Raw genomic sequence first — 18,677 nt, 5'->3', positions numbered from 1 at the left:
GCTGAAAGAGAATCTATAGTTCAACAAGACCCCTAGATGACTCTTATACACACTAAGAAAAACTGCCTCCAAAGACAAATATAAAATTCTCCCTTAATTCATCAGAGCCTTTTATTTTTAACGACCCAAGCAGACTTACTAAGCCACTCAAATGATACTACAGAGCCTACAGGAAATGCAAACTACACAGAGATCCTGTGAGATTTCTAAAACACACACACACACACACACACCCCAGAGCTGCAAAACATGCAAATTTCTATCCTGGGGGTTATTTCTGAAAGAAATTTAGAAAGTAACTCACTCTGCAACAGCAAGTATAGTAGAGAACAGGTGAATGGGTTTGCCAGGTGCCGGAAGCTCACCTCTTCAGAGGCAGCAGCGGTGGCCCTTCACCAAAAGTGTGACTGAGAATGCTCTTCCAACATAGTTTTCCATCAATGGAAGGAAAAGTCCTGAGAGGAGCAAAGGAAATGGCTAACAGGATGCCCCCTTCCTTTATGTTGCCAGTGTTGTTTAAAAAAATGGCTTAATAGGTAAAAGGCTCAGCCGGGTGTGGTGGAACACACCTGTAATCCCACCACTCAGCAGGCTGAGGCAGAAAGATCATCACAAGTTTGAGGTCAGCTTGGGCTACATAGTGAGTTTGAGGTCAGACTGAACTACAAAGCTAAACCCTGACTCAAAAGAAAGTAAAAAGCTGCCTCCAAAATAGCCCAGCCACCTTCATGATTCTACCATATAGCTTCACTCTGAGATCCAAACCATTTTCCTGTGGTCTTCTTAAAATACAAAAGGCTATGGTGGTAATCAACTAAAGCTATATCAGTTAACTATGAACAGAGTAGAGCGTAGCCAAGAGTGAGCAGGGTAAGGGTCCTGGGGAATTCAGGGCCCTGGGAATAAGCTGATGTCTCCAACTTGTATTTTGCTAATATCCCAGTGGCCTGGTGGCAAATCCAGGCTCTGCAATTCACTACCTGGGGGACCCTGAGTTAACTGCTCAATCCTCCTGAGCTCTAGTTTCATCACCTATAAAATAAAGCTAATTATACCTACCTCAAATGCTATTACAAAGCTAAATGAGCTCTTACTGGTCAGCTCCTAAGGATGCTTCCAGTGTTTAATAAATGATAATTCCCAATCCACCAATTCTGCCAGGAGCAGTAAAATATTTTTAGCCACTAAGTGTTCAAGGAAAGTGCTTTACCTCAAAGATGGTTCCAAATTAAAGGAACAGGAAGTGCTTTAATCAGAAATTACTTATGCTAGTCCAACTGAGCCTCTCCACCAAAACTCTGAGAGGACATGATGCTCTCTGAGCATGTAAAAGATTACATCACCCTGAAACTGTCAGCAGAGAGCCGAATTCCCCTCTTAGCTGTGTTCATGTGCTCTCCTCATGAAAAATAATGGAAAGTCTAGAAATTGGTCTGCAGAACGTTAAACCACCAAAAAACTTTAGTTCACAAGAAATCACAGTACCATGCCTTTAAATAAAATTCATACTAGTTTTGAGACAACTTCAAAAATGGGTTAAGAAATATAAGAATACTAGAATTATAGAAAACACCCCACTCCACATTTTGACTATATCAGCCAAGGCCCAGGAAACACTTAGATCCCAGTTGGTTACAATTATCTGTCCCTCTCACCCTTGGGAGTTCAGAATCAGGCCAAGAAAGTCAAAAGGTGAAGTTCAGCCTGACCCTTCGTGATCGTCCAATTAACTGGAGGGAGAAAAACTCAAGAGGCCACCAGATCAGTGTCAGCTAAGTACCAAAAGGAAGTGTTATTTTAGGAGCAATTTATAGTTGATCTCTACCCAATTAGAACATCTTCCTTTTGGTAATGCTCTCAGAAGAGTTATAGGGGTCTGTAGGAGGAGTCTACTCAGGAGTCTATAGCTTCTGGGAGGGTTTCTTTTGCCTTTTTGAGAGCTATTTTAGGACAAAGCACAAAGACAATGCTTTGCCTTTTTCCACAGTAAGGAAGTCAGTATCTGAGCCACTAAACTAAACTAACCATGGCCACCACCTCCACAATGGAAAGGATGCTTCCAACCGTTTAACACAATGAGGTGCACACTGACTTCATGTGTTAATTAATCCCAGACTGACTCTTTTATTACCCCAGTGCTCTCACCTGTACCCTGCCCAACTGGGTCTTCAGCCTAAGCAAAATGATTTTAGATGGATGGTGGAGGGACTGGTAGATCATATACAGTATTCTGAAGCCAAGTTTGTATTATCTGCATATTTACGTGATCTCTGTGGCTGATCCCCTCCTCTGTCAGGGATTACTGAGTGGGGTGAGTGAGTATTGAAATTTTTTCTCTTCTTTTATTATTGTCAGAACAACCTACGCCTAAGAGAAGTTAAAAAAAAAAATTCCACTCGGGCAGATAATGTATTTCTTAAGATGCCAGATTCAAATTGAGGTTATATATATTACCAAGTACTTAAGATTTACATAATAAATGTCATCCTCTTTGGGACAATCCCTTCATGCACTAAAGCCAGTTCACTAATTCCTGTAGAGAACCTCTAATCCATCTTATCTAGAAACATGCTTTTATTTAGACAAAATCTCTTAAAATACTTTATACAGATTATTATGAACCCGATGGTCCAGCCAAGTCATCAAATTTTAAATGTCCCTCATTCATAAAATGGTCACTCATAAATTTTAATTATACAGAGGTAATATAAGAATTACCTTATATTACCTTACTATAAAATATCTCAATCTACTCAAATATTTTTCCATAAAAATAGCTTTATGCCTACTCTTAGTGGGAAAGTATCCCTCTAAACCCATACATCAAACCTCCTGGGAGAGGAGTTATCACAGTTCTACATCACTAAATTATTACATTAGATTTACGCTGTCTTCATCACCCAGCCAGTCCACCTCTTCCATTAGTCTCCCCGTGTTTCCTGCCTTTAAGGCAAACAGACATGATTCATGCCACTTCCAGACTATAAAAACATCCCGGATTTTTCGTCCCCAAAATCCTGACTCCCCAATATTTTTCCCCAAATCAATTATTATTACCTACATATAAAACAGTGACTCTAAAGTTAAGAAGATGGGGAAGAAAGGGGGAAAAAAAGAGTATGTAAGATACTTTTTCAGGGGCCGGGGATTTAGCTCAGTGGTTCTGCCGCCTGTCTGGCAACCGCAAGGTCCCAAAATCGATCCCTGGTACCCAAAAAAGAAAAAAGATACTTTCTCATAGTAAATATCAAATAATAAAAGTATACCTTTGTGTTTGAAGAGTCAAGTCATATAAATACGTAAAAGCAAATCAAGTGTTTCCAGCTGTACTCGGCGATAGTAACCCCAGTACGTGCAAGCCTGAGCGCGATCACTGTCCTCCGGGACTGCACGGCGTGGAGCAGCGGGACAGCCCTTTCGAGACCGCGTGTGGCCTCGGCGGGAGGAGCTGACCCCGGCCCGCGCCCCTTTATAGCGAGGGTCCCGCGGGCCTTGGCGGGCGGGGACGGGGGAGGGGGGCCGAGAGCGCGCTTTCTAAAACACATGGCACGGTCATCTTCGCTTTCGAGTTGGGTTGCGTGGGCACAGAAGAGGGCCAAGGAGGCGGAGGGGGCAGTGAGGATTAGGTTTGTGGACTTTTTCCGCACACTGGAAATTCCCAGGCCAAAAAGGTACGGACCGAGCCCGGACAGTCCCCGCGAGGGGCGGCTCCAAGACCCGGACTGGAACCGCGCGGGAGTCAGGGGCAGCAGCTACACAACCTTTCTCTTAAGACTTTCTTAACTGTCCCAGTGAATCAGTAGTAAGGATCAGTTTCCTCCTCGTTGGAGACAATACTTATTTTGCCTTTTCTAACCTTTTAAGTGTGGGGATGGAATGGAGCGGTAGCTTATACAACACAGCTTTTAAATGCGGCATTCAAAAAGTAGTATCACTATTACGTTTGACAAACTAAAGGTCCAGAAATCTGCCTCAGAAAGCAGTGGTCTTTACGCTTTTTTTTCCCCCTCTGAATGTTTTCATTATGTATATCTAAAATGCACCAATAAAAAAATTTTTTTTTAAAGCAGTGGTCTTGTGACACGAAGATCACTATTTCCACAGGCGTTCGGGGTGGGGTGGATTTATACAGGGAATGAATCATTGCACAACTCTCAAAGGTTTTCTGCTATGGCATTTAGTTTCACTGTCATTTCTCTTCCTTTTGGGACCCTGGATACTGTGATCTCTGTTTAGCTTCCTTTGTCTTTCTTCTTTTTACTATTATCTTCCCCAGGCATGTTACAATCACACAGGAAATGACGGGCGTCTGGTTCTCCAATAGGAATAGGCATGTCCTCCAGACAAGGGTGTCAGGTTCTTAAAACTCAATAGGCCTGATTTCCTCTTAATTCAAATATTAAAAGAAAATTATATATAATGCATTTAACTTCACATTTTTAAAGTTAGGTGCACTTTCAAGAGACAGATTAAAGTTGAAGTGTGTTTTGTGCTTTCAGCTTCTGTCCTATGAACTTCTGCCCTCAACAACCTTCTGCCACCACCTCCCCTTACCCCCAGGTTCCAGTAGCACTCACAGACTGTGTGTCATTTCAAAAAGAGGTGAGATGTAAAGGCATCCTGAGTTCACTGAAACTTTACTGAAGAATAAACCCTGGGGAGAATAATTCTTAAAGCATGAAAAATGAATATACTTGAAAAGAGAAGCTTCTAGCATTAGTGATTAATGTTTAAGGGCTGAATTTACCCAGATCTCACAAAAATAATGCTAAGAAGCTGCTTTTCTGCAGGGCTGGGCAGTCTTATTTGTTTCTCTTGGGTCATTGCCATTTCCTTTAACAGAGTCTAGAAACAGACTTACTTCTGACATGTAACATTTGAATAGTGGCTTATCATATTCTTCTCAAGAACCCTAATTTATCAATCTGAAACTTAATAAGTAAGGAAATCTCAATCAGCATTATGGTTGTTCAGAATGGTAAAATGAATCATATTGGAACACAAAAGATCTGTTTTGTATGTGCTAAAGAATGGTTACTCTTTATAGGGTAACATCTATAAAATACAATTTTCATAGAGGACCTTAATACAGTACTATCAAATCCATTATTTCAGTTCTGAAATATGAGATTCACTGTTATATTAATACTTCCAGGCAAAAATAAAAATCCATATTATAATCCATAGGAATTATATATAAACCAGTTTTAATAGTTTATTATAAGCCTAAACAGCCAACCATATAATGGCTAACTTATGTACAAATAACATCATTAGAGAATTATGAGGCAGACCTTTATAATTATGGTATTAAGACTATTCAACATAGAAAAATATTTATGCTGTATGTTAAATAAAAAGCAGATCCAAATTACATATTCTCTATGTTTAAAACTACAATTTTTCCTCAGTACTTTGGTTCTAGGACCCCCTGCAGATACCAAAATCAGCAGATGTTCACCCTTATATAAAAGGGTGAAATATTTGTATATAACCTATGCACATCCTCTGTATACTTTAAATCCTCTCTACAGGGCCAGGGATTTAGCTCAGTGGTTCCGGCACCTGCCTCTCAAGTGCAAGGTCCTGAGTTTGATCCCCAGTACCAAAAAAGAAAATCCTCTCTACATATCATTCCTAATACAATGTAAATGCTATGTAAATAGATGTTTATTATACTGTATAGTGTATAATGACAAGAAAATTCTCTACAAGTTTAGTACAGATGTAATTTTTTCCCAATTTTTTTTTTTTTTGATACCTGGGATTGAACTCAGGTCCTTACACTTGTGCAGCAGGTGGCAAACCACTGAGCTAAATCCCCAGCCCCTCCCAAATATTTTTATCTGAAGTGACAGTAGTTGAAGCCACAGATACAGATCCCAGAAATATGGAGGGCCAACGGTATGTGGTTAAAAACCTACAAGAAAAATATCAAAAATTCTAAAATTCATTGCATTCATGATAGAATTATAGATTTTATCCATATATTTTTTTCTTCTAGATTTTATAGGTTTTTTAAATTTATGAAATCATTTATAATAGGAAAAATAGATTCAAAACAAACTATTTTTTGGCTGACATGCTAATGTTCACAACTGTGTAGTGCTAGTCTACAATACATTTTTCAGAAGAAATTATCGTATGTTTCAGACTTTGGCTTTTTAAAAAATTTTGGAATATCTGCATATATAGAGAGACTCTCAGTGATTGATCCAAGCCTACACATGAAATTTGTTTTATATAAGCCTTATACAAATAGACTGAAGGTGATTTTATACAAAGTTTTAGTGTGTCTGTGTTTTGGCTGTGACTTGTCACATAAGGTCAGGAGTAGAATTTTCCACTGGTGGTATCATGTCAGATACTTAAAAAAGTTTTGGACACACAAGGTTAAATATCACATGGTTTCTCATATAAGAAACCCAAAATATAAATAAAGAACAAAATAAGAGATAGATCATAGGAAATAAATCAATCTTTTGCAAAAGGGAAGGGGGTCATGGGATGGAGGGAGCGGAAGAAGGGGAAGGGGCTGAAAAAGAATTAAGATGTGTTATGTACATGCACCAACTCCACAGGAAGAATATAGTCATTATGTAGTCCAAACATGTACCAATAAAAACTTAATTTAATCAATCCCCAGTACCAAAAAAAATTTTTTTTTAATTAAAAAAAAAACACCCTTCCCATGGGGGAGAAAAACAAGTTTTAGATTTTGAAGCATTTCAGATTTTGGGTTTTCAGATTAGGGATCCTCAGTGTATACCTAATTGTTCTGAGAACAATTCAGGTAGTATTTCAATCTCTATTAAAATTTCCACACCAGAGTGTAGAAATACAAAGAGGAAAGAAAGTGATGGAGATTTTCTCAAGAACTATGTCATCAAATCTTTAGGACTTTACGTAATGAAATCAAAAAGTAACAGAAACTAGACGAGGTCACAGGAAATCAGTTACACAAGCAGCATCTCTCCAGACCACTGGAGAGGCAGTGTTCTCTTCTTGAAATTCCCCAAGGAACCAAAAAAAAAAAAAAAAAAAATTTAAATTTAAAAAAAAGGTCCAGGGATTTAGCTCAGTGGTGCCACCACCTGCCTCACAAGCACAAGGTCCTGAGTTCGCTCCCTGGTACAAAAAAAAAAAAAAAAATTTAAGAAATTCCCCAAGGAAAACAATTCCTCAGCCTCGTCCAGCAATATTTCTTGAAAAATACCAAAAGTTCTCAAAAAAATAAAACCTCTTTACAAAAGCCTAACAAGTTGTAGCTGAAAAGGGGTATGGACCCCCACATACCTTAGTTCAAATCCAAACTCAAGTTATTCATCTATAAAATGGAGCTAGTATCACCTTAATAGATCATAATCAGAATTAAGTAAGACACCGGTAAAGCTCTTGAAACAACAGACAAATGTCACTTTCCTAGTTCTATCTTCCCTCTTTGTCAGTGTTTCTCAAAGTGTAGAATGTCACTACTATGTCAGAATCACTGGGCACTTACCACAAAGGCTAACTCCTTAACTCCTGGAGGCACAGCCCTTAATTCTGCATTTTATCAAATATTACAAGCTTAAGGACCATTAAAGTTAAGCTATCTTCATATATTTACTACTTTTGTCCTCTTCGGATTCAGAAAAGTTTTTTAAAACTTTTCCCTATAAAAATATTAGATGATCCTCAACAATAAGGAAGATCTTAGGCACTCTGTTTAAAGTAAAAAAAAAAAAAACTAAATTCTTTGATCCAACTCTCTTGGGTTATAAACTTTTCATGCTTTAAACATCTCTAAAACCTCCCCAATTCCTTCACATGTCTCATTACAGACAACTAATATTAGACTGTAATCTACCATAGCTCAAAAAGAAGGGTACTTAATAAATGATCCCAAATTAACTAAACTCATTTAAAATTGACAAGATAAAATAAAACAAAATTGGCAATTCAATTACTCTTAGTAGAAAAAGCAGCTTTTTACTTCCAAGTATGAGAGAATGTGTATACTTTATACACAAATCAAGGAAAAAAAAAAAAAGAAAAGAAATACCTGTCATGAGTTTTTATATCTAATTTTATTAACTTCTAATTAGATTCTAATTTCTAATTTTGATATGTAGGTCAAAATAACCAAAAACCAAATACTTGAAATTAGTGGAGAGAAACCTCTACAACTTTATAATTGCATTCTTTACGTAAAAGCCAATCCTTAAAACCCTCAAACTTCAGAACATAAAAATAAACTTTTGTGTATAGAATCCCTTTTAGTTCCAAAAATGATTATTCTAGAATAAGTATTCATCGCATAAAATTTAGCTGAATCAAGTAAGAAATAATCATTCAATGCAAATATCAATTCAAAACACAGATTTTATATATACTGCTTTCATATTTCTCTTCTGCTTCTTTCTTAGATAAAAACAGGAACTTGTTAATATCCTCACTATAAAACTCTGACCAACTACGTTGGTCTTTTCAAGTAATTCAGAAAAGGTAGATCAAGAGAAACCCCAGAGACCTGGCAGTCTTCACTGCGTTACAGGAGCCTCTGACCATAAGCCCTAATTCACTCCCCCAAGATGGACCACTTGTGCTATTGAAAAAGGTGTTTGATTTCCTTTACCAGATAAGCTGCAGACACTCTATACTGTCAACCAAATTTGTCCGTTCCATTTACATCAGAACATTTCTCTTACATTTTAGCACAGTAATCTCCACTCCCAAGAAAAGCTAGTTGAAATATACTCATTGGCGTCTTTGGTTACCAGGGGAATACAGTGTGAGCTGTTAATAAGGTTCTATCATGGCTAAGATTGGAAAAATCTACAGGTAGATAGATGTAAATGTAACCTGCATTGACTAAGCTCCTTACAGTTCATTATATAAAGTACAGGTTTTGGGGTTGTTTTTTTTTTAATTTTCTACATACTGATAGTAGCCACTTCACAATGGGGCCACCCAGGAACTTTCTGTAATGCAGATCAGTTGGGAAGGTCACTGAATGTGATTCCTCTAGTCTCGGCCAAGGCAGGCTAGGTCTCCAAGGGGCACACAAAAGACAAGAACATGTCCAGCTGGTTCTTCACAATAACTTCATCTGGATGCAGCTTGTGGGGTAGATAATGGGCCAAGGTCATCTCCCAGGCATCAACAAGATATACACCAACCCCTGAGAACATCCTCCGAAGGATAGTGTCCAGTTGAAAGTTGTACCAGTCACTATTGAAGAGGCTCACCTCAGGCCCTAGCTCCTGGGCATTGGCTGTTCGGATGACCACTATGGTCTTAGGGCTTCGATCCAAGAGCTGGACCACTGCTCTCCGGATGTTCCTGAGCCGCCGGATGTACACCTCCCAGGGGAAGGTGCTGAAGTGAGACCATATGGCTATGGCAACTACTGTGTTCTTCCCTCCCACGATGCCATTCAGTTCATTTGCCACATAATGGAGCTCATTGCTAAAGACAGTCGTGAAGCGGATAGGTGGACCATGGCAGCGGTATTTGAGCAGGATGTTGTGCTTCTGGTCCACTGCAAGGAAGGGACCCACATTCTTGGGACTACCCAAGTTAAACTCCACTAAATCTGAAACAAAGAAAACTCAAATTCATGAAGACATTCAAACTAAGCACATATATTTTTGAATATTTTTAAGTGGGACAAAGAATAGTTTTTAAAATTAAAGTCCAACAAAACATTATAATACAAATGTAAAGGAAATGCCTATTTCCCTGATTTCATTAACATTATATTCATTAACATTATATATGGCATTATAAATAATACCATCAGAAAGAGATTCTATATCTATGTCTCTCCCTCAGAAACAAAATGCCTGTTTACCTCTATTTAGCCAAGAAATCTTGCTGTTTGCACTGATCATTTAATATTTTTAAAGCAAACTGGCATTTACATTTTATTCCTCTAAAATGTATCTTCCAGGATGAGGGCTGTACCTTCTGTTTTATGAATACATATCAGCAACCAAATACTTCTTTTTTGGAAATTCAGTCATTTGCAACAATACAGATAAACCCAGAGGACACTATGTTAAATGAAGTAAGCCAAGTAGAGAGAGTCGAAGACTGCATGATCTCCCTTATATGTGAAATCTAAAAAAGTTTAACACTTATACAGTAGCAAGTAAAAACTCACCAGGGCTACGGAGCTTGGAGTGGGCTGAGGGGAGAATGGGGAAATACTGATTAAGGAGTATACACCTTCAGTTAAGAGGATTAAGTTTTTTAAGATCTCCTACACAGCACAGTGACTATATTTAATAATAATGTATTGCATATTTCAAAATTACTTTTAAAAAGTAATCTTTTTTTTTTGGTACCGGGGATTGAACTCGGGTCCTTGCACTTGCGAGTCAGGCGGTAGAACCACTGAGCTAAATCCCCGGCCCTAAAAAAGTAATCTTAAATGTTCTCACTACAAATAAATATGTGAAGTGATATTTACATATCAATTATAATCACTATACAATGTACACATATATCAGAGTATTACACCATACCCCATAAATAAATACAATTGTATATTAGTTGTCAATTAAAATAAACTTTTAAAAACAAAAATAAAGCAATTTAAATTACAATTCTAAAAAAAAGCAAGTTCCTCTTTCTGTAGTAAATGAAAGAAGCAACTCTGTTTCTTTTGACTTTCAATTTTACCCTATGGTTGGAAAATCATATTTATGTCCTATAGAACTTCTGTCTCTATCATGAGAAATTACAAAGGCAGCAGCACAATTTAGGATTCCCTTCTCTTCCTCTCCCTTATTGTGTTTCAAGATCCAGTTCCTCTCAAATATTCCAAAGAATTCAGGAATCAGTGGGACCTCCTTGTCACTCCTAAAAGGCTCTGTATAATTCATCGCTTGAAATATGCCCCCAGGAGGGAAGACAATCTGTCTCATCAACCTAAATGTTCCCAAAAGTGCCTTAGAGAGAACAGAGTAAGTAAATGTTAGCAACACAATTCCATTAGCACTTCCTAAGTACCCATTGGGTGCCCATTACTGTAGGCACTAAAAGCCCCAGGGATGTCTTAGTCCTTGCCCTCAAGAAGTAGAGAGTCTATCTGAAGAGGGTGGATCAGACTGTAACTGTCCTGCATTCTTAGTTAAAGCTGGTTTCACTTTTTTCTTCCTGTAATCCCAGACTTCTCTTCCAGATTTTCCTAATTCATTACAGTTAAGTGTCCAGCCCTACTTACACTGCACAAAAGCTCAAGCTACCATTTTCTTTCGATTAAGGTCAAACATCCACACAAGGCTTTATCAGATGAAAGTATTTCTGTAAAGGGTCTGGTGGGAAACAAAATGGTCAATGTGATCATTGCCATTAGTGGAAATACCAAACTACATCATAAGAAATTAAGAAGCAAGCAACTACAACCTCCTGAAAGCACTGCTTACTTGGCATCAAACCATGGCTGGCATCATGCCACATAGTTTCTCTTTTGATTATTAATTTGTTTTATCAAGCAGAATTCAACCATGTCCATTTCAATAAAAAACAACAACTGGAATTGGCTTTTCCTTTTAGGATAATATCTACTTCTTCCTTTCCTTTTAAAAATCAAATTTGAAAGTGATTTTATATAATACATAGGAGAGTTGAAGAAAAACATCACAACAACAATTCACAACAAACCATGAGGATTTATTTTATGAAAAGCCCTGCTCATACATAACGATAAAAAAAGTTCCCACAAACTTATCAATTTCCTAGGATCCATCCCTCCTCACCTCATCCACACCACTTCCAGAAAAAGAAATCCTTTTGCAAATAAGTGGCAGGCTTCCAACCAGTAAAGTTATGCTCTGCATCTGGACAGCAATCCCAGAGCCAAGCAGAGAAATCAAGAAGCTAAGAATGCTGGAACTTACCCAGACTCCCTGAGCAGGAGCCAGTTCTAGCTCAGAATCATACCACTGGAAGGCCTAATGGATGGCTTTGCTACAAGGATGCATCAAAATAAACCACAGTAAGTTTGGCTACTTCCTTCCAGTTACATCTAGTATAATTTGGGATTGGACCAACTGGAACTTGAAGAGAAACAATGGAAATGTCCACTTCTATTGTATAACCCAGAATATTAGATGTAAAAGAAAAAGACACCTGGTCCAGCTATCTCATCTCACACAGGGAGAAATGAATCCTGAGAAGTAAATGACTTATCCAAAGTCACACAGTTAATCAGGGTTTCTGCCAGAACAACACAGTCCCACCATTTATCAGAAATTGTCACATAATCTCTCCCAGGCTAGGATACCCCATTAGTCCTACCTAGAAATAACTCCTTCCTCACAAGATGCTTTTCTTCAGGCAGCAGCAGGAGTCTACTGATTTCATGCACATGGGAAATAATTTGAAAACAGCAAAGTACTAACCTGGAACAAATGCAGTGAGGTATTCAAACCACTGCCTGATTGTAGAGTCACCAAAAAAATATACCACCTTTCTCTGCAAGCATTCTGTAATGTTGTCAGGGTCATTGAACTGGCGCATCTTAAACTTTCTGGGCCTCCACTGGTCTTTGTAATAATAACCAGAAGGAAAAGTTCCTGAGCCTTGAGATAATTCTAAGTTGTAAGTTTCTGTAAAGAAAAAAAGAAAAATAATATATCATAAAATTTTCCTCCAATAATAGATGAAAAACATTCCAAGAAATACAATTATCTCCACATATTTGTTAGCTTGCTAACACATGGGCAACACTTCCTGTTGGCATATCTCAGAGAAATCACAGACTTTCCGTTCTTTTTTGCACAAAAATGGGAAGATGTGAAATTAGTGTGGGGTACTGGTGGACACAAGGCACAGGGGGACTTTGAGCATTCTATCTGATTATGTACGTTTTTATCAAAGGCAAAAATAAAAGCAAAAAACAAGGAAATGTGTGGACATAAACGTTTTTCCAGCATTGCCTCAGAACAGAACTGCTTTTCATCTAAAAGCTCATGAGGCCAGTAACAAATTCCTATCTCACACATATGTAGTAATATTCATATAATGTTTCTCAGGTCATTATAATGAAAATTTTAATCTATGGGTCCTAAATTCAATTTTTACTTCAGAAAACCACCATTGAGCTGGACATGATGGTCAGCACCTGTAATCTCAACACTTGGGAAGTGTTGAGGCAGAAGGATCACAAGTTCCAGCCCAGTCTGGGTGAGTTAAACCATGTTTTAAAATTTAAAAAGGGCTAGGATGTAGCTCAGTGTGAAAGCCCTGGGTTCAATCCCCAGTGAAAGAGACACTAAGAGGGAGAGGGAGAGGGAGAGGGAAAGGGAGAGGGAGAGGGAGCCCATTAAATACAGAGAATAAACTAATGATATATAAAGAATTATTGCACAATACAAAAGGTTCACAAGGTCTTTATGCATAATGAGAAATGCTCAAAAAGCACTGGCAATGTGTACTCGCCACTGTAGCCTAGCTACACATGATGACACAGCACCAAGACCCCTTTCAGAAGGAAAGTCAACATCTTTCTAACCTAACATCTCCTTTCAAAACTGACACTATGGAAACAAATACACTTTACATGCTTCAAAACAGACAGTGATGGCTAATATTTCTTGCAAGTTTATTCTGCACCAGACACTATTCTGAGCAATTAAACATATTATCTCATAAGAAGCTCACAATAGCTCTTTAAAGGAGGTCTCTGCCTTTCATAACAAACAACTTGACAAAGGTCACAGAGCTCAGTTAGTACATGAGAAAGCCAGAATCTGACACACAGGAGAGTCCTGAAGCCCAGGTTCTTTTTTTTTTTTGGTACCAGGGATGGAACTCAGGACCTTTCACTTTCGAGGCAGGCAGTGGCACCACTGAGCTAAAGCCCCAGCCTTGAAGCCCAGGTTCTTAACCACTGTGCTATACTATTTCTCAAACATAGATGTCACCCATTTCTTTTAACCTTTTCCTTGAAGGTATATACTTAATCATTTCTAACAATTATTCAAATCTATAATCTTCAAAATCTTCACCACCAATCATTTTATGTCATTTCCTTACCCCAAGGTTCAACCTTGATCATAGTCCAATCATAGTCACCTGTTAAACCATAATTTGAAATCTAAATGCTTATATGACTCAAATTTAAATTTAAATGAGTCCTCAAGTTGTGACTATTTTCAGTTTATTTGACTTCTTTACATTATCATGTTTCTCAAGATTAATTTTGGATTTTTTTATTCCCTTCAAAGAAAATAATGCCCTATTTGACAGACAGTAAGACAGTACATATCTCTCTTTCTTTTCTTTTCTTTTTTTTCTTCTTTTTTTTTTGGTGCCGGGGATTGAACTCAGGACCTTGCTCTTGCTAGGCAGGTGGCGGAACCACTGAGCTAAATCCTCAGCCCTATCTTTCTTTTCTTAAGCATATGCTAATTTTTTTGCAAGTTCAAGACTCAAGTGGAAAAGTCAACAGTGTATTTTAAGCTTTATTTTGGCAAATACACTCATCAAAGAAAATGGGGGGGATATTTATTTGGCTTATTCAAAACCAATTTTTTCCACTGGATACAGTATTCTATATTACAGGTTATTTGGGACACTGAGGCAGGATGACTGCTTTAGTCTCAGAATTCAGTAACAGCTTGGGAACATTGCCAGACACCATCTCAAAAAAACAAAACAGAACAAAGTATTTCTCAACATGCTATTAGATACAGCTTTGCTACTAACACCTTGCCCAAAGTGCATTAATATATTAATGCATCAAAGCTGCACAGCTACAGAGACACACAGGAGACACCTGGGGCCCACAAAAAACATTTACTAAGATAAGAATTAAACTGGATTTTGAAAATACAATTTTACCATAGCTAATATGGCAGATCTGGCTATTTTGTGTCAAGTACATGTTAAAAAGAAAATTATATATCACACAGAAACAATTACTATTTCCATTCAAACATTAATTATATTTACTACCAGAGTTAAGTCTAGCAAAGCAAATCAATTACTGTACCTGACTCTTGATTCTTTAAACATGCCCTGTGCTACAAAACAGCTTTTTGTTTTGTTTTGTTTTGGTACCGGGAATCAAACTCAGGACCTTGCACTTGGCAAGGCAGGAACAGTGCCACTGAGCTAAATCCTCAGCCCAACAGTATTATTTTAGGTGACATGCACATAGCACCTCTGCTGCCCCTTTACACTCAGTCAGGACAAAAATATTTCCTGACTTAAAATGATTTCAAGCAATCTGAAGTTATTTTAAAAGTCAAGGGTTTCCTGGAACACAAAGAAGTTCCATGTAAAATAAATAAGACATTGAAGTCTTAAAGTTATACTATAACACCTAAAATATTATTCATGTGGAATAAAAAATTAAAACAAAAAATATTACTCAAATTTATGGCTTTCTGGAATTACTGGTGGTACAGGGAAAAGTTTATACAGAGGTGATTGTAAAGACAGATATGACCATCTTTGTGCAAAATGAGAAGGTACACTTTTGATTATTCACAAGTAATGTCCCAAATTCTCTAAAATGTCTTGGCTTCTCTTTAAAGCCCAGAGCTGCATGTTCCTCCAAAGGGTATCACTGCACGTCATTCACTTGCCGTGAGGGCCATCTGGGCCCAAACTGGGAGAAAAGGAGAGGAGGAAAAAGGCAAAGAGGTAAATTTCCCAAAACTACCTAAAAAGAACTGAATGAAGGGATACAATGTAAATTAAGGGTCAAAATTTGGGTACCATCTCAGCAGGATAAGCTCCCCAACAATATATGAGCTCAAGTTCCTGAGAAGGTTCAAATTCATCAAGGCCCCTGAGTTATTCAGCTGTGATGATCTGAGGACCACAGACAGATGCTCAGGAAAATTCACCAGTAATTCTGACACTGGGATAGTCTGTTAACCGCCCTGGATAAGCTAGTCTACTGTAATTAAAAATTATGTTTCTTTGCCAAGTGTGGTGGTACAAGCCTTTATTTGGGAGGCTGAGGCAGGAGGATTACAAGTTCAAGTCCCCCAGGGCAACTTAGCAAGACCCCCATCTCAAAATAAAAACTGAGAAAAAAGAGGCAGGGATGTAACTCAGTGCAAAAAGCCCTGGGTTCAATCTCTAGTACAGAAAAAATAAAGACATTTCTTTTTTTCATTTTTTGGGGGGGGGTTTTTTGATACCGGGGATCAAACTCGGGTCCTTGCACTTGCGCAGCAGGCGGCAAAACCACTAAGCTAAATCCCCGGCTCCAAGATGTTTCTTTTAACTGAACTTATAGCCACACATGGTAGTAGCATTGGCAGTCTCAAGCAATCCACTGGACTCTCAAAATGCATCTTAGAATAATTTTATCTCAGAGGAAAATTAATTAGCTGATACATGAATAATAAAATTTCATAGAATAAAAACTTCAAAATATAGGATTCATAAATAAAATAGATGTGTAAAGATTACGAACTGTTGTAGTGCTAGAGAAAAAAATACAAGAGCCTAAAATACCTTATAGCGCCAGAAAGTAAGGAAATGCTCAATAAAAAGGATGACAGCATGTCAAAAGGGTACAGAAACCAAACTAAAAGATGTTTCCAACTCCCATATCTGAAATAGTTTGAGCAGAAAAAATACTGAATTGAGCTGGATTATAATTCAAGATGAGTTTGTACTAAACAAATGTGGGAAAAAATAACTCTTCTTTGTCTTGTGTTTTGTTTGTTTCCACTACCAGGAATCAAACTCAGGGTTCTGTGCATGCTAGGCAAGTGCTATACCACTGAGCTATACCCTCAGCCCCAGGACAACTATTCTTTATGAAAACAATTCCAAAAAATAAACACTGATAACATGAAAGCTATGTTTTCATCATTATAATTCTACATAAACTATTGCTGCAGACAAGAACCAATGAATGCTAAAATAGTTGAGATTTTAAGCAAAAACACAATGTTTGCATCAAGAATAAACCCCCCTTATGGGGGGGGTTGAGTGCCCTCTGCTGGTCACTAAGGTGAACTTCAGTGAAGTTCTGCCAACCTATGCTTCTTGTATATAATATAAATCAACTGCCTTTTTTTTTTTTTTTGGTACCAGGAATCAAACTTGGGAACTTGTGCTTGCGAAGCAGGTGGCAGAACCACTGAGCTAAATCCCTGGCGCTCAACTGCCCTTTTCTATTGCCAATAACCTACCTGATACGTGGTGGTTTTCTTATTCAAAGTCTGGGTATTCTGTTCATATTGATTCAAAGTTATTTTCTTCCTCTAAAAATCTAAATACTTCACTAGTTACTGAATCCATCTCTGCTCTAACCAGAATTGTACATCACAAACCCACACCACTTCCTGGCTGATCTCTAAGGTCCATCAGGTGCCAGTAAACCATGAAAGCTCCTCTCACTAACCATTCCACAGGACACCCGTCAGAAGGTGGGCAAGCCAGGCAGGGCCATGCAGGAAAAAGGGTAGAGTCAGTGGAGGGATGGGGCCTCGTAAGGATGGAAGGATATTCAGACTGCAGTACCTCTGAGAGGATACCATGTCTACTGACACCTTGGCCATGGGCATGAGACTCAGAAAGAAAAATGTTAATGATTTTCACATATGTATCCTACAAAATTAGTGATTCATCTAAGTTAAGTAAATCAACTACAACTCTTCATCAGGAAAATACTGAGAAGTTTTGGCATATGACAATGGAGACCACAGATACAACTGGCAGTACCTTGCCTGCATCTGGGACACAAATAACCCATATAATATTTTAAGACTTTTGAATTGGATGCCACTGTTTTTTGTTTTGTTTTGTTTTTTGTTTTTTTAAGACAGTGTCTCACTATGTGGTTCAGGCTGGCCTTGAACTCACCTGCGATCCTCCTGCCTTAGCCTCCCAAGTGCTGGGATTAAAGGCAGGCACCACCACACCCAGCTGGATGCTAATGTTTCAAACTCTGTAAATATCACATTTAAAAATTAAGATTTCTGGTTTTTCATGGAAAAATACAACTGACAAATAAGGTTGCATTGGGTTTGTTTCTATGTGGTAACAAAGTGACAGGAACTGAGGAGAGCCTCACCCCTTGAGGTAGTCCTTGCTCCTTCCCCACAACTCTCACAAGGCATGCATATGGCTAGTGCCTAGCTTGCTTGGTCCATGTACATTATGTATCAGTCCTTATGGAAAAGGATCTGCAACATCTGCTGTGTGGGATACCTTCAACAACTAGAGATTCTTGCCTGCTATCTATATAAATCTCCGTAATAATATTCATCCTTGGGGCTGGGGATTTAGTTCAGTGGTTCTGCCGCCTGCCTCACAAGCGCAAGGTCCTGAGTTCGATCCCCGGTTCCAAAAAAAAAACAAACCAAATATTCATCCTTCTACAAATCACTATAGCTAATTATATCTATATTGCAAAAATATAACACACTTACTCCTCTGAATTGCATTCTTTTATTACTAGTACTTTGTGTCAATGGATCAGAAACACCTGAAAAGTTTGTTAAAGCACAGACTACTGAGCACCACCAGTCACAATTTATGATACAATTGTCTGGGGTGGGACCTGGAAAGGTGCAATTCTAGCAAATGCCCTGGCAATGCCGATGCTACTGATACACACTGTTGTGACTGTGTTTAGATATCCCCCCCAGACCCTCATGCAGTCATATGTGGGGATTTTCAGAGCTGGCTGGATCGAGCATGCGTGATGCTGA

General features: G+C 38.2%; 2 protein-coding genes and 1 long non-coding RNA gene across 7 annotated transcripts in view; 1 reads left to right on the top strand and 2 right to left on the bottom strand.

The window, feature by feature from the left end:
- The window catches only part of Nfkbiz (NFKB inhibitor zeta), a 36,256-nt gene extending 28,107 nt beyond the window's left edge, over positions 1-8,149 (bottom strand). Inside the window, exon 1 of the mRNA XM_087214650.1 lies at positions 3,267-8,149. The gene's annotated coding sequence lies outside the window, so the exon portion shown is untranslated. The remainder of the gene's footprint in view (positions 1-3,266) is intronic.
- LOC110344529 (uncharacterized) overlaps positions 1-18,677 on the top strand; it is a 35,024-nt gene that overhangs the window by 15,797 nt on the left and 550 nt on the right. Inside the window, exons 3-4 of the long non-coding RNA XR_002387135.2 lie at positions 13,080-13,176; positions 15,534-15,642. This is a non-coding gene — a long non-coding RNA (uncharacterized LOC110344529). The remainder of the gene's footprint in view (positions 1-13,079; positions 13,177-15,533; positions 15,643-18,677) is intronic.
- The window catches only part of Nxpe3 (neurexophilin and PC-esterase domain family member 3), a 44,334-nt gene continuing 34,003 nt past the window's right edge, over positions 8,347-18,677 (bottom strand). For all 5 annotated transcript variants that reach the window (XM_004857998.4, XM_087214665.1, XM_087214655.1 and 2 more), the window contains 2 exons: positions 12,393-12,599; positions 8,347-9,577 (listed from right to left, as the gene is read on the bottom strand). In XM_004857998.4, the coding sequence (XP_004858055.1) occupies positions 9,027-9,577; positions 12,393-12,599 (758 nt within the window). In that variant the 3' untranslated portion in view covers positions 8,347-9,026. The remainder of the gene's footprint in view (positions 9,578-12,392; positions 12,600-18,677) is intronic.

The sequence above is a fragment of the Heterocephalus glaber genome, unplaced genomic scaffold, assembly GCF_053883595.1.
Source record: "Heterocephalus glaber isolate CG9 unplaced genomic scaffold, H.glaber_assembly_v1.0 deba00000122, whole genome shotgun sequence".
NCBI lineage: Eukaryota > Metazoa > Chordata > Mammalia > Rodentia > Bathyergidae > Heterocephalus > Heterocephalus glaber.
Note: the sequence above shows the minus strand (reverse complement) of the source record. Positions and strands in the feature narration are given on the sequence as shown.